The sequence below is a fragment of the Micromys minutus genome (genome assembly GCF_963924665.1).
Source record: "Micromys minutus genome assembly, chromosome: 29".
Taxonomy (NCBI): Eukaryota; Metazoa; Chordata; class Mammalia; order Rodentia; family Muridae; genus Micromys; species Micromys minutus.
Window position 1 is genome coordinate 13,821,758 of NC_137964.1, and position 24,445 is coordinate 13,846,202.

A 24,445-nucleotide genomic window follows, 5' to 3' on the forward strand; every position below is an offset into this window, starting at 1 on the left:
TGTATGGCTTCCTATGTTACAATACATTTGCATATTTATGCTATATTTGCATATCTATATGTTGTGATTTATAAATGCTAGGCAAGCACTCTGTCAATTGAGCTATAGCTTGAGCCCCTGACTTTCATTTTCTGGCGTGTTTAATTCAGTATCTCATTTTCTGGTCATTTGTGTAAATAGAGAGATGTCTGTTAAACATGTACATTGTTGATTCTTCCCAGTAGGATGGCTGACTTGCTTTTCTGTGAGCCAACAGAACTCTATAACATCTTGAATCAGGTCTCCAAGCTGTCCAGATTAGCTGAGCCCAACTACCTCTGTTTACTGGGTAAGTAGAAAACAACAACACACCAACCCAAGAATACCAACATATAGACACTCACACACACATAACAACATGCAGACCACATGATATACACCAGTACACACCAACACATCAGCCCAAACACATACCAATATCAACTTGCAGACATACAACACACATCAACACACAAACCCAAACACCAACATACATATGACATATACCAATACACACACAAACACACCAACACAAACATCACACACACAAACATCAGCACACTATTAACCCACAGGTATGATGAGAACAGTGGCCTACAAACCTTTCTTGTGGAGGTTAGCAAAGTTTCAGGAGGGGAAATGAATGGTTGGTTCAAAATGCTGCCTACCATTAGGCTGGGGAGGCCAGGCTCAGTGAGTAAGGTACTTGTACAGTCATGAGCACCAGAGTTTGGTCCCCAGCACCCATATACAAGTGAAGCGGTTTGGCAGCAGCCTGTAATCCCAGGACTCAGACAGGGAGATGGGATACAAAGGGCAGGCTGGCTTACTAGACACTAAGAAGGTGAGCTTTGGGTTCAGTGAGACCTAGCTTCGGAAAACAAAGTGGAGTGTGGTTGAGGAAGACACAGGCATGTGCACACACTTGTACATCTCTCCACACACTCTTCCTGCCTCTGTATATACCACACATGCAAACAAAGGCAACAGTGCTGCAGCTGAGTGTCATAGCACTGAAAACCACCTCAAGATTAGGTCAAGGAAAGTTCTGCACAGCATGGTGGCTCAGGCCTGTGGGCCCAACGCCAAGGCAGCTCAGCAAGCGTTTCAGGCTGCCTGGGTTACATGGTGAGACTGTGTTTCAAAGAAGTGAAGAGGTCACTTGGGAGGCAGAGGCTGATGGATCTGTGAGTTCAAGGTTTGGTTTTTAGAACATGTTCTAGGACAGCCAGGGATACACAGAGAAACAACCCCATTTTAAACGCCCACCCCCTTAAAAAAGGTTTTGTTTTGTTTTAAGACAGAGTCTAGGGGCTTTGCAGGTAAAGGTGTTTGCTGTCAAGGCTGATGACCTGAGTCTAGTCCCTGGAGACTACTTGGTGGAAAGAGAGCTGACTCTCAGGTTATCCTCTAACCCACTGTGTGGCATGTACACCACAGATTGGGGGGAGAAGAGAAGGAGGGAGAGAGGGAGGGAGGGATACAGACATTATTTATTTGAAGACAAGAATCTTACTATGTAACCCTTGCTCACAGTCTTCATGCCACTGGTCCTTCCTTCACAGACACTAGGTGCTGAGGTGACAGTTACCTTTCCACCAGTTTTCTGTGCCCTTTAAGTCCAGCTCCGAGTTCAACTGTTTTCTTTCCCAGATGTTCGATCCAAAAGGCAGTATGATGAAAGCCATGTGATCACTGCCCGCAGAGTGAAGAAGGTACCAGGCTGAGGAGGGCAGGGAGGGGAGGGAAGGGGACTTGAGGAACAGGTGGTGGGAATGGTGCTTGTCCTAAGTTCCTCCCACATCCCCTAGAGCTCCTCCTAGTGGATACGCTCTGTTCCTGCTGTTACTAAGTCATTGGTGTCAGAGCTGGGAAAGACGGTCTGTCCACACAGTTTCTGTACATCTGCTCTCTGAGTCCTCCAGGACTTGTCTGTGAGTTTGGTGCTGTATGCTTTGTCTACTCTCTGCCGCTGGTAGGTGGTCAGGACAGGTTGTTGGCAAACACTGGTGACTAGAGAGAGGCCTTTTCTCTGCGCAGAACATGTCCTAACCTTTGTTTACTGTGTGTGTGAGTGTGTGTGTGTGTGTGTGTATGTGTGTGTGTGTGTGCATAAGCCACAGTATAAGTTATCTTCTTTTATTACCCACCTTATGATTCTTTTTTAAAGATTTGTTTATTTTATGTATTAAGAACACTGTAGCTATTTCTCTTCAGACACACCAGAAAAGGGCAACAGGTCCCATTACAGATGGTTGTGAGCCAGCATGTGGTGGCTGGGAATTGAACTCAGGACCTCTGGAAAAGCAGTCAGTACTCTTAACCACTGAGCCATCTCTCCAGCCTGCATTATTATTTTTAATTATGTGTGTGTGCACATGTGCACATGAATATAGGTGCCTGCAAAGTCCAGAAGAGCACACTGGATCCACTAACTCCCCTAGAGGTAGAGTTACAGGCAGATGTGAGCTACTCAAAGTAGGTGCTGGGAACTGAACTCGTCTCCCCTCCCCAGTTCTCTCTGTGTGGAGGTGGGGGTGGGTATGTATCTGGGCATGGCCAGACCATGTCACACTTGTGGAGATCAGAAAATAACCTCTACATGTGAGTCCCAGGAATGAACTCGGGTTCTCAGTGTGCACCTTTACCTGCTGAGCCATCTCACTGGCCTCACTCCTGTTCATTCTTAGTCAGTCTTGGTACGTAGTCTAGGTTGTTGTGGATCTCAAGATCCTCATGACATGTGTGGACCACCACCCTGCAATAAACCTGGATATTCATTGAACTTTTAGCCAAATAGATCTCTCCCCTTTGTGTTGTGGAGGTTCTTGTTAGTCTGGACCTCGTGGCCCTTAACTTCCTGCCTTGACACTATTCTGTAAAGCAGAATGCATGGGCATTTGTCATAACTCCCTGCACGTCCTCTGTTGGGACTTCTGCATCAGATAGCCCAGGTTGCAACAGGCAGTGTTGGGCCTAGATTTCCTTAGTGATGGGGACTCATAAGGGACACTAAGAGTAAGTGAAGGCTGCAATCTGAGCTGTCTTCTAGTCAGCAGTCCTTGAGTTCTATGACATCTGCCAGGTTCCTGTATGTGTCTCCCCAGGTGACCTCACCCCTCCCCAGGTGACCTCACCCCCTCCCCAGGTGACCTCACCCCCTCCCCAGGTGACCTCACCCCTCCCCAGGTGAGCTCACCCCTCCCCAGGTGACCTCACCCCCTCCCCAGGTGACCTCACCCCTCCCCAGGTGACCTCACCCCTCCCCAGGTGACCTCACCCCCTCCCCAGGTGACCTTACCCCTCCCCAGGTGAGCTCCGCACCTTTATCAGTTACAGTTCTCATTCACTGCAGGGACAAAAGCAGCAGGGAGGACAGGGAGGGTATTTTAGCTCACAGTTGAGTCCTGTCTTAGTGGGGAGGCCATGAGGTAGGCATGTGAGCCAACATGTCACATTTTTCCATAGTCAGGAAGCAGAGAATGGACCAGAAATGAGGCTGGACTGAAAAACCTCAAGGCTTATCCCCCTGTGACACACGTTGTCTGACAAAGCTTTATCTGCTAAAGGTTCCATAATTGCCTAAAATTGTGTCATCATCTAGGGAACACTTGTGCCTGTGGGAGACATTTCACACTGAGAACACATCTTTTATTTCACTCTTGGAACCCACATTATGGTGACTCAGCCACTCACAACTGTCACTCACCAATACATTCCACCTCATGGCTTCTGCTCGCTGGTCATTCATCTATATAAAACATACAGTTAAGGTCTGTCACATGCCGGAGGTTAAGTTAGAAGCTCACAAGGCGCATCAGTGTAATGGTTAACAGAGGCTGCATAGTAGAATCTAGTATTTTCTTGGAGACAAATCTCGCGGCCTATCTGTGGCAGGGTTGCTAGAGTGGGTTAAATGAGGTGGGAACAGAGTTTGGTCAGCATCGTCCCCTGGGCTGAATCCAGACTCAATACAAATGAGAAGGTGAAACTGAGCGGTGGCGGCACATGCTTTTTATCCCAGCATTCAGAAGGCAGAAGCAGGAGGATCTCTGTGAGTTCCAGGCCAGCCTGGTCTATAGAGTGAGTTTCGGGACAGCCAGGGCTACACAGAGAAACCCTGTCTTAAAAGAAATCTAGCTTAGCGCCAGCATTCGTCTCTCTGCTGCCTCTTTGAACACAACGTGAGCATCTGCCTCATGCTCTGGCAGCCACACCTCATTCTCCACAACGGATTGTACCCTTAAACTGTGAGCCTTTCTTCCACAAGCTGCTCTTGTCAGGTGCTCTGTCACAGCAGTGAGACTGGTCAGTAATACAGTAAGAGCCTAAGCAAGAGACCCAAGTTCTGCTGTCCCATAGCCTGCATTGATCTCAGTTCTGGTGACATTCGCTCACTTGGGGCTTCTGCTTCAGGACCTTACCATCTTCATGAATGGTTTTGGGTTTGGGTCTCCTGCTAACATTCATCCAGCCGCAGCAACTCTGATGGCTGTGAGACAGTGATGGACCATTCTCCAGCCAGGCCATCTCCAGCTAAGTCGCCTGCTTTGGTCCTTTTTAGTGGTGGGTAGGAGTCAAGAGACTCTCCCATCTCATGAATCATCCCAACCCAACCCCTGCCTCAGGCTTGTCATCTGGATGTTGTACAGGGGCAGTATAGCCAGCTGAGCTCCTTAGCAACATATATTTGTGGTTTCCTCAGAGAGATCATCAGTACCTCATTCCAGAGTCTGTAGATCTGGAGTGTGTGAGATACTGCATTGTGTACGACAGCAACACCAGCTCCCTGGAGTTGAGCCTACGGCAGTGGCAGTATGAGAAGGAAGAGGAGGAGGAAGAAGAAAACAGACAGGGCAAGGAGAACACTGGTAATTTTTGTCTTTTTGGTGTTGTTTGAGAAAGGGTCTTTCAAGTTGGGTTGTGATAGTGCACACCTTTAATCCCAGCACTTGGAAAGCAGAGGTAGGTGGATCTCTAGGTCTACAGAGAGAGTTCCAAGACAGCGTGGAGAAACCCTGTCTCGGAAAAACAAAACAAACAAACAAAAAACAAAACAAGGAAGTGTGTAGCCCCAGCTGTCCAGAAGATGTCCCTCTGCTTCCTGAGTGTACTCTCCCTTCCCAGGTAGGTTTTTACAACCACAAAGATAACAGTGGACAGTCCTATATTCCTTGTTTTTGTGTGGCTGTGATCACATTACTTGAGGAAAACAAAGGAGGAAAGAATGATTTTTCTATTTTACTGCTCTGTATGTCTGTGTGTGTACACAGGCCTGTGGAGACCAGAGGCCAGTCTCAGGTGTAGTCCTCAAGTGCCTTGTGCTTTAGGACTGTCTCTGCTGGTCTGGATGTTGTCTAGAAGGCTAGGGCTGGCTGGCCAGTGAGTCCCAGGAAGTCACCTGTCCCTACCTTCCTGGTGCTAGCGTTACAGAAGTGTGCCACTGTGCCTGGCTTTTACACAGACTCTGGGGGTGGAACTCAGGTCCTCAGCTCACTAACTAAGCCATTTCCTGCAACATGTGTGCATCTCCACATGCAAAACCATGCACCACATACCTGCATATGACATACACACACATGAAAGATAGGAGAAGGTGAAATCGCATGCCTAGCAGTGAGCACTCTATGGTTGCACACAATAAATGATGTGAAACTCAGTGGCCCTAAATGACAAAATGTTTATCATTTTATCTTTGGGTTCAGGATTCAGGGGTCACTCTTCCAGGAGACCCAATGTTTCCCTAGAGGTTATAATGACAGTGCCAGCTGGGTCAGGTATGGCGGCACTTGAGCACAGTCCCAGCACTGGGAGTCTGAAGCACCAGGACTACCCGAGTTTGAGGACAGCCTGTGCTGCACAGTGAGACCATGTTTTAAATGAAAACAAACAACTTGGCTGGGACTGTAGCTTAGTTGGTAGAGTGCTCATCTAGCATGTAAGAAACTCGAGGTCCACTCCAATACCACATAAACAGGGTGTTCTGGGACACACTTGCAATGTGGAGGCAGAAGGAGCAGATGCTCAGGGCTGTTGCCAGCTATACACAGCAAGATCAAGGTCAGGCTGGGGTCTGGGAAACCCTGTCTCAAAAGAAATAAATAGTTATAAAAACAAACAAACAAATAGTACACCATTAATCTCACCACCCAGGAAGCAGAGAAAGGTGTATCTCTGTTTTAGGCCAGCCTGGTATACAGAACAGGTTCCAGGACAGCCAGGGCTACATAGTGAAACTTTATCTCAGTAAGCAAATAAATAAAATTTGTCCAGGGCTATAGGTGAGTGATAGAATACTTGCCTCCTCTGCACCCATGCACAAGGCCCAGGGACCAATCATCACTACTATGTTGAGGCGGGGCGGGGGGTGGAGTACGATGGCTGTGTAGGTAAATGCACTTGCCACCAAGTTTAACAACCTGATTGTGATCCCCAGGACCCAAATGGTGGAAGGAGAGAATTTACTCCTATGAGTTGTTCTCTGATATTCACATGTGTGTGGTAATACACATACATGTACACACACAAATGAATAAAGTAGTAAAAATCAGAAGATTACCTAAAAATATGTAGTCAGTTACAAGACATTTAATTAAAGTTTTGAAGCTGGTTTAGTGTCTTTTCTGCCCATAGTTTTGGGGTGGTGGCCCTTGCTGACAGGATGAGGGTATGCATTGACACTCTCTGCCACTGGGTGGTGCTAAGGCCCCATCTTTAATAACATCTGCCGTCTAGACTTCTAAGTGGTCTTTGTCTTGGAAATTTCCTTTGTGCTGTAGTTTGTAAGTATTTGTTAGTTTTAAATCAGCATCTCTTGTCCAGCTGGCCTCAAACTCACTCTGTAGCTGAGGATGACCTTGAACTTTTGGTTCTTTCTCCACCTTTTGAGTGCCAGTATTACAGGCATATGCCACCATGTCATATGCAGTGCCGGGGATGGACACAGGGCCTTGGGTATGCTAGGCCAGTCTCTACCAACTGAGCTACATCCTTAGCCCTTTTCATTTGTTTGTATGTTTGTATATGTTAGAATGGAGAGATGGCTCAGCAGTTAAGAGCGCTAGTCTTCAGTGGACCTGAGTTGGAGTCCCAGCCTTTATGTAGGTGCCTCACAACTCTCTGTAACTACAGCTGCAGGGCATCTGACCCACCGGGGTGAAGGCACGTGCACTCCCCCAACCCAGACATACACAAATAAAACTTTAAAAATTAGTGTGTGTATGATACATGCCACAATACATGTGGATTCTGTCAGGTAAGTTCTAGGGATCAAACTCACGTGATAAGGCTTGACAGCAAGTGTCTCTACTCTGAGCCAGCTTTCTGGCCCCAACTTTTTTGAGACAGGGTCTTGTAGCCCAGCTGGCCTCAACATTACCATAGCTTGTTCTTTTCAACCCCTTGCCTCCACCTTTCCAGTGCTGGAACTGCTGGTGAGTACCACCGGCTCGGCCTCCTCATAGTTTCAGGACTACAAACTGGACCCTGCAGTCCTAGGGACTGGGGCTGCTTAGGTGGTTCAGCAATAAAGAAGCTTGTTGCCAAGCCTGACCACCTGAGGTTCATCCCTAGGACTGGCATGGAAGGAAACAACCATCTTCCACAAGTTGTCCTCTGACTTCCATATGCATGTTATGGCAGACGCATGTCCCCACACACAAATAAGTAAGTAAATATGATTTAAGAAAACACTTTTACTCTGTAAGGGGTAACATTGTACTATTGATTTTCCCACCCAGAAAGAGAACTCGGCCAAATGTAACATTTCACTGTAGGCAACTTTCCTTAATTAAAATGATGATGGGTTTTGGGCCTGGTGGCATATACCTTTAATCCCAGCACTCAAGAAACAGAATTAGGCAGATCTCTGTGAGTTCAAGGACAGCCTGATCTACATATGGAATAGTCTCCAGCCAAGGCTATGCAGTGAGATTCTTGTCTGGAAAAAAAAAACAACAACAACAACAACAAAACAAAGCAAACAGATGCCTTGTGAAGCCAGGTGTGCTAAAATGATATCTTTCAGCCAGGTGGGGCAGTGCTCATCTGCAGTCCATTGGTAAGGCTGACAACAAGGGATTCCAAATCTGTCATCCTCCAGCCTCAGTTTCATGTGTGTTGGGATTGCATGTGTGCACCAGCATGCCTAGCTACTGTTTTTTGACAAACAGCCTTTTCTGAAACAGTATGTATAATAGCTCACGAAGCTGCTTGGCAGGGTGACCAGGTTCTGTGGGAGTCCTCAACTGTCTCTAACGCCGACCCTGTAGTTGTGGACTGTCTCTAGCAGTGGAGGGGCAGATATCTAGGCTAAAGGTAACAGCATTGATGTGGCCTGCGACTGCCATTCCAGCTCCCCTGTGGCCTCTGACCCAGTTGTCTCTTGCTCAAGAGAGACATGGCTGGTGCCCTGTAACCTACTGTCTGGACTCTGGGACCTCTGAGCCAGGCTCCATGGGGAGGGGGATGAATTCCACCTGATGCTGCAAGTTTTCTCCCACCATGGTTTACAGACACAGGCTCACCCTCCGGACAGCTCCCTGCCACTAATGTCCTGAGAAGTCCCTTCTGGAAGTGTCCTTGTCTTCAGGAACAAAAGTTCAGTTTATTTAACCAAACTAATTAACTTTTTCTTCCCCAGTTGATTTTTATTTTGTGTGTATGTGTAGGACCACATGAGTGGGTACACAAATGAAAACATTAGGTGTTGATCTTCAGATGCTGTTCTCCTTCTAAACATTGCTTAAATTATATATAGATAAAGATATAGATAGATATATAGATGTAGATAGATAGATAGATAGATAGATAATTTATTGAGGGCAGGTGTGTTGCAGAGCTTGTGTAGAGGTCCTGAAATCAAGGCCTGACCATCTGACTTGGTGACAGGCACCTTTACACACTGAACTGTCTTCATGGCCCTACCTTATTTTTTGAGACTCTCTCCTTCTGTATAATTCACCAGTTCAGCTGGGCTAACCTGCTGTGGAGCCCCAGGGATCTGTCTGCCTTCACTGATGAGATTACAGCATACACCACAAAGCCCAGTGTTCTTATGTGGGTTCTGGGAACAGAACTCAGGTCCTCAGGCTTTCCTGACTCTCTGGTGTCTGAGCCATCTCCCCAGCCCCAGAAGTCAATTTGGAGGACAGAGCCCATGCCCTTCTCCTGCTGGCAGGCTCTGGAGGGTCTGCCAACCAGTGTTCCTGGGTCAGGGTGTCTTGGTGGAGACAGGTATGCAGGTGTTTTGTTGAAGTGGCACGGGGTCTGCATTAGTGACTTTCCTGCTGCTGGGACAGAGGACTTGACCAATGGCTTACGAGAGCAGTGACTTTGGCTCTCAGTTTCAGAGGGTTTGGTCTGCAGTTACTGACCCTCCATTTCCTCTTTTAATTCTGTCCCAGCCCCAGACCATGGAACAGTGCCCCACATTAAGGATCGATGTTCCCTCCTCACTTAACTTCTCCCTGGAGACACCCTCATTTACCCTCAGAGATCTGTCCCCCAGTGTCCCAGGTGTTTTAGGTTTAGACAAGTGGGTAACGAAGATTATTCATATTATACAGCATAATTATGAACAGCTTGAGGTTTAAATTTATAGCAAACCATAAAAAGAGGCCCAGTGAGATGATCTCTGGGACCCACATGCTGGAAGAAGAAAATGGACTCCTGCAACGTGACTGGTTTCCACATGTGCACTGTGGGATGAATCTCTGTCTCACATGCACACATGCACACACACACACACACACACACACACACACACACACACACACACACACCAGGCAGGCACAGTGTAGGGATGCATCTAATCCCTACACTGAGGAGGGAGAGTCAGGATAGTGAGTTCCAGGCCAGACTGAGCTACACAGATCTCATCTCAGAAATAAGACTAAATCATAAGGAGGTATTACTTGACACCTACCAGGGTGGGCACAATTTAAAACATGCCAAGTGTTATAATAGCAAGTGTTGTCAAGGGTGTGGGGACACTGAGCCTTTGTACACCACTGAACTCAGTGAAAGGGCCAGCATGGAGGCTTTCAGCTGTCATCCCAGCACTGGAGACTGAGCCTACAGGATTATTACAGTTTCAAGGGTAGTCTTGGCTACATAGTGAATCCCAGGCAGGATTCTGCTACAGAGTGAGACCCTGACTCAAAGCACAAAACAAAATCAGAGTCAGTAAGATGGTAGAATGCACCTAGGAACAGACCCACAAGCTAACTTCCATCCCTGGATCCCAAAAGGAGGCAGAGAGAACAAACTCCTATGAGTTGGCCTCTGATCTCCATATATACTCACACACACATGCCATTAAAAATAAAATTAATTTTACAAAACTTAAAAACTAACCAAAGCCAAGCATTTGTGGCACACACATTTAATCTGAGCACTTGGAAGGCAGACATAGGCAGATCTTTGATATCAAGGCCGTCCTGGTCTAAAGAGCAACTTCCAGGACAGCCAGGGTTACAGAGAGAGACTGTCTCAAAAGAAACAAAACCAACCGACCAACCAACCAAACCCTAACCCAAATGAAACACGACTAAGAAGAGAATAAAATGGTTCACTATAATGAAAGCAATAGTGACTCTTCAAGGTGTTGAGGTACATACTCCAAGAGAATGAAAACACATCACACAAAAGCTTGTGCTTTATTCAGTACAGATGTCTTAATAAGCCTATGAATGGGAGGAACTGAATGTAGTAATCCACAGAATGGAATATTATTCAGCCATACGAGGTTTGATGAGAGGCTGGAGAGATGAATCAGCAGTTAAGCAGATATTTTTGTTCTTGTAGAGGACCCGAGTCCAGTTCCCAGAATCTATGTTGGGTGGCTCACAACCATCTGTGTCTGCAGCTCTGGGAATCTAACTCTACTGGGTGCCCTGTACTGGCTTCTGTGGGTATCTGTACCCGCTGTACAATCCTACACATACACACAATTAAAACTAATAAAACTTTGACGCTGGAGAGATGGCTTGGTGATTAAGAGCACTGGTTGCCCTTCCAGAGGACCTGGGTTTGAATCCCAATGCCCAGATAGTTGCCTACAATTGTCTGTAACTTCAGTTCTAGGTGATACAGTGCCTTCTTCTGCCTCTGCAATCACTGCACACTTGTGGTGCACAGACAGACATGAAGGCAAACAACCATACATATATATGCTTTAAAAAACTAAAAACAAGGTTTCACTTGTAACATTCCTCTCTACCCTTGACTCAGATTTTTTTTTTCTAATTTTATTTTATGTGCCCCTTAACTTGGGTTTCTGAGTAATTGTTTTCAGTGGAAGTGGCCATTCATTCTCATACTAGGCAAATGGTAAATACTTTTTGTACCTCTTTGGTTTCTGCCTGTAGAACTTTTACCTGGACCTGCTGTGGAATTTGGACAAATCCTCATCCACTTTACCCGACAACCTGTCTATGTCCTCAGAGGGGGCTATGAATGCTTCTCTGGCATGTACCACTTCTTCAGGACACAGAAGATCATCTGGATGCCCCAGGTGAGGCAGGAGAATACTCATCGACCACTGGGAAGTGAGGCTGGAGACTGACAGGTAAATTGAGGTGGAGAAAGAGAAGACGGGATAGAGGACATGGGAAATGAGAGTGGAGAAATAAGCCAAGGGCAACTGGTGGGGTTCAGTCCATAATGACAAATTCTGAGCTAACACATTGTGCTGGCTGGCTTTATGTCAACTTGACACAAGCTGGAGTTATCACAGAAAAAGGAGCCTCCCTTGAGGTAATGCCTCCATGAGGTCCAGCTGTAAGACATTTTCTCAATTAGTGATCAAGGGCGGAGGGCCTAGCCCACTGTGGGTGGTGCCATCCTTGGACTGGTAGTCCTAAGAAAGCAAGCTGAGCAAACCAGGGGAAACAAGCCAGTAAGCAGCACACCTCCACGGCCTCTGCATTAGCTCCTGCCTTTAAGTTTCTGCCCTACGTGAGTTCCTGTCCTGACTTCCTTTGATGATGAACAGCAATGTGGAAGTGTAAGCTGAATAAACCAACTTGCTTCTTAGTCATGATGTTTTATGCAGGAATACAAATCCTGACTAAGACACACATTGTCTTAGGGTTTTACTGCTGTGAACAGACACCATGATCAAGGCAAATCCTATAAGGACAGCATTTAATTAGGGTTGGCTTATAGGTTCAGAGTTTCAGACCATTATCATCAAGGCAGAAGTATGACAGAGTTCAGGCAGGCATGACACAGGAGGAGCTGAGAGTTCTACATCTTCATCTGAAGGCTGCTAGGGGAAAACTGGTTTCAAGGCAGCTAAGATAAGGGTCTTAAAGCTCACACCCACAGTGGCACACCTACTCCAACAGGCCCACACCTCCTAATAGTACCACTCCCTGGACCTAGCATATACAAACCATTACACATATTACAGGGAGGCCAAACATAGGAACGGAACCTAGAGGAGGTATGGTTTCTGTGTGGGGCAGTGTGCAAAGTCAGCAGTGTACAGTTTGACTCTGAAATGTTCACCCATAGGTGTATGCTCTGAACACTTGTTCTCCAGCCAGAGTCCCTCAGATGGCTGCAGAGCTTTTGGGAGGTGGGGCCTGGCTGGTGGAAGTAGGTCCTAAGGGTGGGTCTTAAATGTTATATACTCAGTCCTGGTTCTGGCCCACTAACCTGTTTCCTACTCTGTGGCACCTTTCCTCACTGCCATGGACAGAACCCTACCACTGTGCCTTCTCTACCATGATGGATTAAAGTCGAAAACACAGAGCCAAAATAAACCTTTTTGTTTTCAGTATTTTATACTGAGGATGTTGCTAGCTTTCTTTTTTCTGATAATGATTTATTTTGTGACATGAGTATGTGCATGCCTCAGTGTGTGTGTGTGTGTGTGTGTGTGTGTGTGTGTGTGTGTGTGTTTAACACCATCTTGGACAACCTAGCAAGAGCCTGTGTCAAGATAAAAAGACAACTGGGTTATACAGTTCAGTAGTAGATGATTTTCCTACTAAATGAACCAGGATTCAGTCCCTTCTAACACACACACACACACACACACACACACACACACACACATACACCATGACACACACACACATATATATATGCCATATTCTTGTTTACATTCAGGGCTCTGACTTCTCATGTGAGGTGTTCATTGCCAGTGTCTCCTCCACTGTCTTGGGATTGCCCTTCTGAGTTTACCTGTAGAGCCTCACCTCCAGAGATAAACCTCCCAGTTATCTTTGGTGGGCATATATCCACAGCAGCCTTTCTTCCCCATCCCAGGAACTGGATGCCTTTCAGCCATATCCAATTGAGATACTTCCAGGCAGAGTCTTCCTGGGCAAAGTCAGTCAAGCCTGCAATGCTAAGATGCACAAGGATTTGAAAATTAAAGCACATGTCAATATTTCCATGGAGACAACACCCTAGTAAGTAAAGATAATACTATTGCTATTGTGTGCGCGCGCGTGTGTGTGTGTGTGTGTGTGTGTGTGTGTGTGTGTTCGTGCACATGCAGATGTATGTACAGAAAAAGGCCTTATGTTACTGTTGACCATCTTTCTCTGTCATTCTCCACTTTATTTTTTAAGAAAGGGTCTCTCACTGCATCAGGTGCTCATGGACCGGTTATCTGGCTAGCCAGCAAGTTTGGGGATCTGTCTCTGTGTCCCCAGACCTAAGTTTCCAGATGCACACCCCATTAACCCAGCTGTTTTGTGGGAGTGCTAGAGACTGTGACACGTGTCCTCATGCTGCGTAGTGGACGTTTTGCTGCCTGGGCAGCCCCCTTCTGCCCATGCTTTTGTTTTAGGTCAGAGTCACTTGCGCCTCTGGTGAGCCTGCCCCATTCCTTTATCAGAGGGTTCTAGCAGAGTCCTTAGACTACACAAGCCCCTCACTGGCGAATTCTGGGCAGATATTTTATGTCAGACTTCTCTGTGTGCACATGTGGAACTATCTGTGCAGGCCAGATGACTATCCTCACTGTCATTCTGCAGGAGCTCTCTACATTTTTTTAAAAGACAAAGGACCTCTCACTGGCCTAGAAATCACCAATAGGCTAGACTGGTTGGCCAGTGAGACCAGGGATGTATTTGCCCAGGGCTGGAATTCCAATTGCAGGCCACCAAGCCTGGCATTTTTGTAGAGGCTGGGAATCAAAATCAGATCCTGATGCTTGTCTGATAAACATTTTATCAACGGAGCCTTTCCCAGCCCCCAGGTACTATTTCTACTAGTTCCTGTCATCCTGATGTCAGCCTCCAATCATTACCTTCTGGTGCTGTGGACATTACACACTACACTATAGTGGGGCTGGCTGGTCCCCCATGTGTTGTGTGAATTTTCCTGGGGAGATGTGGAGAAACATGTACTCACCCCAGATAGGACACCACCAAAGTCCAACACAGAGAACCAGTGAGTTTACTGCAATTACTTAACTGGTGCACGTGTATAGAGAGGTGACTTACAGGAACATGGGTGACTCATAATCAGCTGAATCAGGATTCGTGATAGGGACCCTGGAGTTCCCTGCATGACTCACAGACAGCTTCTCAGGCCAGAGTCTCCTCTAACCTGCAGTTGTTACTACCTGCGAAGCTTGGGGAGGGGCCTTGTAAATCTTGTAAGTTTCAGAACATTTCTGGGGCTTACAAGTTGCTTATTTTTGAGCTTTGGAAGTTTCCTTTACATCCCAAGTGTTAAGAAGCCTCCCTCCTGGAAGGAATGCTCCAGTAAGGCAGAAACAGATACTCACCACTGTGCTGTATTCCCTCAGTTTTGTAGGCAATGCAGACAGGCTCCTGCATATCAAGATTGAGGATGCTCCAGACTCCATCCTTTTTACCTCTTTCCGCCACATCTGTCACTTTATTGGTAAGGAGAATTTCCAGATCAGGGAGTGTTTTATGTGTGTCAACAAATCTCTCTCTCTCTCTCTCTCTCTCTCTCTCTCTGCTTGAGTCCCCCAGGACTTGGGAAGAGTATACAGTCTAGCATATTCAGCTGCTGCTCAGAAGCCCTCAGCTACATGTACATTAGCAGCTTAGAAGGAGTGGCTCCCATGACAGGAACACACTATATCTGATTGTCCCTTAGCTATCTGGCCAATCATTCTGAGGTAGTCATACAGTGAAGACACTGGCCAAACATGGGCGCACCATGTTTCTGTTACCTGCTCCTCTGTGGGGTCTGGGGCCTCAGAAATGCTTCTCTTTCTACTTGTGTGCTCGGTGCTAGTTGGTAAGTGGAGTAAGTGAAGGAAGGTCTCCCCAAATTCATTCACCTCTGATTCCCATCATGCTTCATGTGTCTACTTGGCTCTGCTCTGGCCTCTCAACTTGCTATAGCAAAGCCCATCAGCTGCTTAGTGCACCAAAGGCAGATCTTCCTGCCATCCCAAGTTTAGAGTTGACCAGAAGAAGCAAAATTCGTGGGCAGAGCTAAGCTGAGTCAGGTCAGGGGTCTTGACTGCTAACACAGTACCAATATGGCCCCAGTGGCTGTGGGTGGAATAGTGGTCTCCACCATCCCTCACTTGCCCAGCAATTCACCACTTCCCTTTTTGGGTTTTTTTTTTTTTTTTTTTTTTTCCTACTTGAGGTCTACAATCAGGGTGGAACACATGCTAGGTAAGTGCTATACCTCTAACCCATGCCATGCCCCCAGCCCCTCACTGGGGGATTTTAGGCAGGGGCTCTACCACTGAGCCACGCCCCCAGCCCCTTCCTGGGGGATTCTAGGCAGGGGCTCTACCACTGAGCCACGCCCCCAGCCCCTCACTGGGGGATTCTAGGACTTGCAGTCCTCTTTTTCTTTTTCCTTTTGACAGTGTCTCCCTGGGTTACCTAGACTGATCTTAAACTTTCAGTCTTTTTTTCCCTCGTAGCCTCTGAACAACTAGGATTCCAGCCTGTGCTACTAGGCTTGCATGGATGGTCTCCTGATGACCACTGAGTATCCCACAGGAGAGTGCCACACACAGCCCTTCTCTCTCTCTCTTCATTTTGCAGAACTTCACCTCAGGCTTCGATCTACCATTCTGGTCTTTTCTACCCAGGGCATCAGCCGCAGCGTTGCTGCTGTGGTGGCCTTCCTCATGCATTATAAAGAGGAGACCCTGAAGGTATGTGTCATGAGGCTGAGGCTGTGGCTGGCGCTGGGGTTCCACTGAGACAGTGGTCACCTGGACTGCAAAAGGCTCTGGGTCTATGCTGGGCCTGGTGGTTTGTTTATACCTTTAATCTCAGCACTCAAGAGGCAGGAACAGGTAGAACTCTGTGGATTTGAGGCCAGCCTGTCTACAGAGTGAGTTCCAAGACAGCCAGAGCTACACAGAGAAATGTCCTCTGAAGAAAAGAAAAGTATTATTCCCTAGGCAAGAACTGAATCACAAGCACCCTGGGCGGGGGGAAGCATCTGAAGTGGATCTGGGCAGACTTCAGACCGCAGTGCTGCCATAGGGGCTTCCCTTTAAGATCAAATGGAAAAGAGTCAGGGAGGAGAAATCCAAAGTTTAGATGTCACCCAGTCTGCCGCACTCAAGAGTAAGGTCCCTCTGTGTAGACCAGGAGCTTCAGAGCAGGTTCTCAGCCAGTCCAGCCTCTGGGTGACAGTTCACCTATATGGCCACCATCTTAGTTGTTTATTTTTCTAACAAACTGACAACTAAAGAGATTTGTTTTATTTTTAGTTCTCTATCCTGTCTCTTTGTTTCTCTGTTTGCCTATCTGTCTCTTTGTATGTGCGTGTATGTGTGCATGCATGTGTGTGTATGTGTGTGCTCGAGTGTTTATCAGATCCCCTAGAGTTGGAGTTATAGGCACCTAGGAACTGGACATCTGCAATAGCAGCATAGGCTGCTCTTGTCTGCTGAGCAATATCTCCAGCCCTTAGCTTCTGTTGTTCTGATAAAATACTCTATAAAAGCAGCTGAAGGGAGAAAGGGCTTTTTCTAGCTCACATTTCCAGGTTATAATCCATAATGGTGGGAAAGTAAAGGCAGCAGGAGCTTGAAGCAACTGCTCACATTGTATCACTGTGAGGAAGCACAGAGTGATGGATGCACACCTGTGCTCACCGACAGATGCATGCACACCTGTGCTCACCGATGGATGCATGCACGCCTGTGCTCACCGACGGATACATACTGCAGCTCTGCTCACTTTTTCCATTTTCCACGGTCTAGGATCCCAGCCAGAGAATGGTCTTGCCCACCATAAAAAAATGAGTCTTTCTCATCAATTGACACAATCCTGACAATTCCCCAGAGACAGACCCACAGTCCAACCTATTCTAGACAGTTCCTCATGGGGACTCCCTTCTGGTAGATTCCAGACCCGCCAAGCTGAAATTAACGGCCACAGGCCACAGTCCCCAAGTTAGTTTTGGTTTGTCCCAAGAAGAATTTCATAAAGCCACAGAATGGCTGGGCTGGCTGGGCCTCAGCCAGTTAATCTATCCTTCCCTCCCTCCCTCCCTCCCTCCCTCCCTCCCTCTCTCCCTGCCTCCCTGCCTCCCTCCCTCCACCCTCCTTCCTTAGCAGTAGAGGAACAGAAAAGCAGTAGCTTATAGCCACAACAGAGGGAGTCATGACAGAAGCCAGGCTGGAGCATGCCCTTGCATTTCCCATGATAAACACTGTCAGTCACAGCCTGCTTGTAGGCTCAGAGGGCATGAACAGAATCTAAAGAACCTCCAGATTTCAACCCGAGGTGTGCGGCTCAGTGGTAGAGCATTTGCCTAGAAACCCCCAGTGGGGTCCGGTTCAGTGCAAGAGTGCTTAGATATTCCCCAAAGAGGACCTGCAGAAGTAGCTGTAGCCTTTGCTATACTCCAGTGAGGAGCAGTAGTGCACTTGCATTGGCCACTCCTCCCAGAGAGGCCTTCTAGGTAACTCTGCCACAAAGAGCTGTTCAGCTCCCCTTGCTGTCAATAGGAGTGCCCGCTTATCACTAATATAACTTGACCTGGGCTTGACCACAGGAGGCTGACATGAAGCTGTTGTGCTGGGGCAGGCTCTCTGTCTGTGCAGTGGGCATGTTGAACCCTTTGTACCTGTGTTCATCAAGGATCTGTAGAGAAACAGCTGGCAAAGTGGCTAAGCAGTTAAAGCCCTTGCCTGTAAGCCTGGCTGTCGGGGCTTAATACATGGGACCTAGGTAAAGCTGGAGAGACCTGACTCTTTATTTGGCCTCCACAGTGCACACTGGCATGTGCATCCCACCCTATCATATAACATGTAAACCCTATATATAGCATGTATACCCTATATATAACATGTATACCCTATATACAACATGATAACAAGTAAATTTATTTATTCATTCAAGACAGGCTTTCTCTCTGTAACTTTGACTGTCCTGAAACTCACTCTATAGTCTAGACTGGCCTTGAACTCAGAGACCTGCCTCTGCCTCTTGAGTGCTGGAATTAAAGGGGTACACCACCCCCCCATCTGCTTGTTTTAATTTTATGTGTACTAGTGTTTCTCTACCTGTGTTTTGTGCACAACATTCATGCAGTGTCCCCAGAGGAGAAAAGAGGGAGTTACACCCACTTGTGAGCCACCAAATATGTGTCAGGAATTGAACCTGGAGCCTCTAGAAGAGCAGCAATTGCTCTAAACTTCACAGCCATCTCTCTGGCCCCCATTTGGTGCCCCCTTTAAAGACAGGGGCATATTCTCTTTGTTGCATAAATTTTGCTATACAGTTCATGATGGCCTGGAACTCACTATATAACGGTCCATCTGCAATTGACTATACAACTCAGGCTTACAGGGAACTCATGATGGAACCCCAGGTTAGAACTCACAATCCTTCTTCCCACCCCAGCCTCCTTGAATATTGGGGTTGTTGCCTTGTCCCACTGTCCCTGGCCCTTTTAGTTCTTTATACATGATGACATATTCACAGCGACCTTGCAGCTTAGATACTGTTATGTTCCCCAGCTTTTTTCCAGATGTGTTCAGTATGGGTGCTGTCCCTGAGCCACGCAGTTACAGATAGAGTATGGCCGGGATCCAAATCCTACTGGCCCAGGTGCGACACCCACAGGGTCCCAAAGTAGCAGGAAGGACAAGGCCTTGCAGCCTTAAGACCAGAGCCTGCTGACCCTCACCAAGTGTGCCCTGGCCACTTTCTGTCCCAGGTTAGACAGGACAAGTCTCACAAGCCTGTGAGAGTCCCAGCAGATATGTTATGAGCTGAGGTGTGCAGTGGGTACAGGGCCACATTCTTGGCCTGTCCTGACAGTTTCTAGTAAAACTTACAGCAGGATGGCTCTGCCCCCTGCCCCAGACACATGGCACAGGTCACTGCCTTCACTTTGTCTTCTGAGACAGGTTCTCGGTTGTAGTTTAGGCTGTCCTCAGACTCTGGCCTCTCATCTTCTATCAGTCTCCTTTATGCTGGGCTTACCGGCTGTTCCTTTTTTTTTTTATCATCTCAATGTGTTTTATCCACACTAGGATCCCTGTAGCCCAGGCCTCAAACTCAGTCCATAGCCAAGGAAGACCATGAACTTCTGCATCCACCTCCAGCACTGGGGCTGCAGGCCTGTGCCAGAAAGTCCAGTTTTGTTTTAAGGTGTTTTATTGTTTCTGTGTGCATGCATGCACATGTGTACAGGTGCCTGCTGGGAGAGAGTGTTGGATCCTCTGGAGCTGGAGTTGCAGATGATTGTGAACCACCACAGTGTGGGTTCTGGGAACTGAACTCTCGTCCTCGGCAAAAGCAGCAAAGTGCTCCTAACTCCTGAGTCATCTCTCCAACTCCTGTGCCAGTTTTATATGGTGCTTGGGGTCCAACCCGGGGTCCCATGTAGATAGGCAAGCACCCTACCAATCAAGCCACACCCCCATCTCTCCTAATGATTTCTAAACATATACTTTCGTGGTAAGCACATTTGAGTTGTGAAACCTAATTTGTAAACCTTCTCATCTTGCAAAACTGAAATTGTATGCCTAGTGAATGACAGCCCTGGTTTCCCCTGATCCCAGCCTCTGGCAGTCACCGGCTGCTTCCTGGCTCTCAGTTTGTCTACATTCGGTACTTTACACAATTCATGTTTTCCTTCTCTGTGTGTAGGTGCATATGAGGGTGTGTGTGTGTGTGTGTGTGTGTGTATGTGTGTGTGTGTGTGTGTGTATGTGTGTGTGTGTGTAGGTTGGAGGACAGCTTCAGGTATCCCTCTTCAGGCATACCTACCTTGGATCTACCTTGGATTTCTTTCCTTATTTTTTTTTTTTTTTTTTTTTTGCTTCCTTCCTTCCTTCCTTCCTTCCTTCCTTCCTTCCTTCCTTCCTTCCTTCCTTTTTAAGGCAAGTTTTTTCATTGGCCTGGAGTTTGACAAGTAGGACATAGGCTGACTGGCAGCCCCCACGGACCCACCTGCCTCCAGCTCCTCGGTGCTGGGAATAAGCATGGCTTCCCTGGGTTAACTCAGGCCCTCATGCTTAGAAGGCAATTGCTTTAGAGCAGGTTTCTTTCCTCCCTCCCTCCGTCCTTTTCTTCTTTCTTTCTTTCTTTCTTTCTTTCTTTTTTTTTTTTTTTTTTACTGTTTAAGGAATTTTTATTAAAGCAAGAATTTTATAATCCAAATTACATTTCCTTGCTCAGTTGTCAGCTCTGCTCCTTAGAACAGAACTGACGTCCCAAGCTATTCCACAGTAAAGAATTACAAAATTAAAGAAAGGAATGCTTTAAATTTTTGTATTTGCTGAAAATTATTTTCCCAGGGTCTATAAAACAATTTGTTTTTATATTTTACTATTTTTTGTATTTTTTGTTGTTTTAAATCAAGTAATCTAGGACTAGGACTGTTTGCTAGACCTGGCATTTGCTCGGTACATAAGGTTCAAAGTTTCCTTTCCTTTTTTAATTTATTTTATATTTTGCAATGTTTTTTTTCCATAATATTTAAATTTTCGATGTTTAAGATATTTTTCTTCGGTGAAACACGGTTTTCTGTTCGTGGTCCCCGATCAATTTAAACAGTTGGAACACCAGTGGCACTGTTCCCTGCTTTCTGAGCAGCCTCCTTTGCTTGGTGGGCTTGTAGTACAGCCACAGCTTCATCGACCTTTGAGCGGAGAGACTCTGGAGACCCGAGCATGTGAAGTAACTCTGCGTTGTCAATCTCCAGCAGCATGCCAGTGATTTTGCCAGCAAGAGAAGGGTGCATGGCTTGAATAAGAGGAAACAGCCGTTCACCCAACATTTGCTTTTGCTCTTGTGGGGGCTCAGATGCCAACATGGAAGCAGTTAAAGGTTCTTGACCTTGGACATGAACAGCAGGCTGTTGCATGGTAACTTGTGGCTGTGCGTTAAGATGTTGCTGGGGATTTCGGACTCCCGCGGCGTCTTTATACTGGGGAACGGCGCGGACAGCAGGAGTGGCTGCAGCAGCAGCAGCTGCAGGACGAGGACCCATTGTCTGTGTTGATGTGTTAGCAGCACGTTGTGTTGACATGACTCGTGGGACCTGTGAGGAAGCTGGTCTCATCGTACTGAATGGTGGTCTAGGAGCAGCTGGGCGGATAGCGCCGGGCATATTCTGGAATGGATGAGGTCTGGCACCCTGAGCAGTCCAGCGGGGACTTGGTCTTAGTTGAGCGATTTGGCTGGGAGGAAAGTACGCAGCACAGTTCTGAGTCTGTGGAATAGCTGCCAGGAAGTAACCTGAATCCGTCTTTCTTTCTTTTGTATTTTGAGACAGGGTTTTTCTGTGTAGCACTGGCTGTCTTAGAACTCACTCTGTAGACCAAGCTAGCCTCAAACTCAGAGATCCTCCTGCCTCTGCCTCCTGAGTGCTTAAAGAAGATTAAAGGCATACACCACTATTGCCTGACTTCTGTCTTTCTTAGTGTGTATGTGTCTGTACTTCAGTGTATGTATATGTGTCATGTGTGTGCAGGTACTTGTGGAAGCCAAAAACATTAGATCAGAAGGATTGTCATCACAAGTGGTTGGACTGTGTGGGTGCTGGGAAGTTGTCCTGGGTCCTCTGGAAGAGCAGCAAGTGCTGTTAATTACTGAGCCATCCCTCCAGGCCCTTGATTTCTTGTCTTTTTTCTCCTCCTCCTCTTCCTTTTCTACTGTTTATTATTAGCACATAGAAGCACAACGGACAGTTATGTGTTGAATTTATTATTCTACAGTGTTGCTGTGTTTATTAGCTCTACTGTGTGTGTGGGGGCGGGACTTGTGTGCACATGTGTGCAGTTGCCCTCAGAAGCCAGAAGAAGTCATTATATTTCCTGGACCTGGAGATAAACAAGGTTGTGAGGTGCCTGGTGTAGGTGCTGGGAATCAAACTTAGGTCCTCTGCAAGAGCAGTACATGTTCTTAATCTCTGAGGCATCACTCTAGCCCCTAAGGTGCCATTTGCCTTTCTACACTCTGTAGCCCAGATGAAAGCTAGCCACGTATATTCACGTTATTCACATATTGATCAATCTGCACTTTATTGTGCATGCAGCACGTGCAGGAAGGCAGCTTTGTCTTTCCTTCTTCGGAGAACTGGCCCGTGGTTCCTGTCATCTCTCCAGTGATTCGACAACTCTCAATGCAGACCTTTGTTGAGGCTGCTATGCATCCCAGGCCCAGCCTAGCATTGACCTGCCCACGGGAGCTTGCACGAATTGTCTCATAGAAGCCATGGGAGACAGAGTCAGAAGCCGAGGAGCTTGCCTATGGCCCAACCTGTGCCCAGGGCTCCTTGCCCTGATGATTTCACCTCAGGCTTCTATTCTGTCTGTTTTAGTTAAGGTTTTATTGCCGTGAACAGACACCATGACCAATGCAAGTTTTATAAAGGAAAACATTTAACTGGGTCTGGCTTACAGGTTCAGAGGTTCAGTCCATTATCATCAAGGCAGGAGCATGGCAGCATCCAGGCAGGCATGGTGCAGGAGGAGCTGAGAGTTCTACATCTTTATCTGAAGGAAGCCAGGAACAGGCTGGGCATCCTTAGGCAGCTAGGAGGAGGGTCTCCAGGCCCACCCCCACAGTGACACACTTCCTCCAAGACCACACCTCCTGATAGCCACTCCCTGGCCAAGCATAAGCAAACCATCCCACTGTCTATGCCTAAATTATCTTCCTGTAGTTCCTTTGAGTGTGTTAGTGTGTGAGTGTGTACACGTGTGTGCACATATTTGTGTATGTATCTACATGGCATATGTGCCAAAATCAGTCCTTTTCTTGCACAATATGGGTCACTAGGGTTGAACTCAGATCATCCGGTTTGGCCACACATTCTCTTCTCTCTTCTCTTCTCTTCTCTAATCTTCCCCTCTGTCTCCCCTCCCCTCTCCTTCTCTCCCTCCTTTTTTCTTTTCCATCCTTTTCTTTCTTCCTCTTTCCTTTTCTTTTTTCTTCCCTCCCTTCCTCCCTCCCTTCTCCCCCTCTCTTTCTTTCTTTCTTTCTTTCTTTCTTTCTTTCTTTCTTTCTTTCTTTCTTTCTTTCTATCTAAGACATGGCCTAGAACTCCACAATTAAGCTAGGCAAGTAGGCTAGTGAGCCTCAGGAATCCTCCTGCCTCTACTTCCCCAGCAATAGGATTACAAATGCAACCACAACCAGCTTTTGTGCATGGGTCCTGGGGTCTGGACTCAGCTCCTCATGCTTTCTCTGAAAGCACACTACCAAGTGAACTCCTACCCTACCCCTGCATCTGCTTCTGGCCTTAAGCCATCATGTGGGCTTCTGGGTAGGTGTCTCCTGTCCCCCCCCCGCCCCTGAGCTGGCTGTGATCTAGTCTGGAAGCATCCCAACACCCGTCCTGAAGCCTTCCTATCTTTGCATTCACAGAGGTCCTGGGCCCATGTGAAGAAATGCAAAGCCAACATGCGTCCGAATCGGGTCTTTGTGGCTCAGCTGCTGGAGTGGGAGAAAGTCCTCCATGGGGAATATCTCACAGACATCTCCGAGCCTATCTACTGACCCTCGCCTGTGACCCAGCCATGGTCACTGAGGAATCTTGATTGGCACATTCGGGGGTGGGGGTGGGGAAGGGAAGCTGGGTTTGCACTGAAGAAGACCTGAGGGTTCATATCTGCATCCTAAGACTGGTTCTTTTGTTGTTGTTTTTTCCCAAGTACCAAGGATTGAACCTAAAGTGGTTCTCAACCTTTCTAATGCTGCAACCCTTTAATGCAGTTCCTCATGTGGTGCTGACATCCACCATAACATTATTTCATTGCTACTTCATAACTGTAATTTTGCTACCGTTGTGAATTGTAATGTATCTGTGTTTTCTGATGGTGTCAGACGATCCCTGTGAGAAGATCATTTGACCCCTAAAGCGGTCTGGATCCATGGTCGAGAACCACTGATTAGAGCCTCCTGCAGGCTAGGCAGGCTCTCCCTCCATCACTGAGCTACATCCTTAGCCTTTTATTTTTTGAGACAAGGTTTCATACAGACTG

The 24,445-nt window shown here is 47.1% G+C and overlaps 1 protein-coding gene across 2 annotated transcripts; it reads left to right on the forward strand.

Annotated features, from left to right (window-relative positions):
* Nucleotides 1-225: 225 nt before the first annotated feature.
* Nucleotides 226-23,960, forward strand: STYXL1 (serine/threonine/tyrosine interacting like 1; the record flags this gene model as incomplete). Of its 2 annotated transcripts, XM_080940426.1 has the most annotated exons (8): nucleotides 226-328; nucleotides 1,672-1,733; nucleotides 4,724-4,889; nucleotides 11,388-11,533; nucleotides 13,297-13,442; nucleotides 14,792-14,889; nucleotides 16,026-16,138; nucleotides 23,829-23,960. In XM_080940426.1, the coding sequence occupies 8 exons, from the start codon at nucleotides 226-228 to the stop codon at nucleotides 23,958-23,960; spliced, it is 966 nt and encodes a 321-aa protein (XP_080796552.1). The 2 variants fall into 2 exon arrangements, with proteins under 2 accessions (XP_080796552.1, XP_080796553.1); XM_080940427.1 differs by lacking the exons at nucleotides 4,724-4,889; nucleotides 13,297-13,442.
* Between the last annotated feature and the right edge of the window lie 485 nt (nucleotides 23,961-24,445).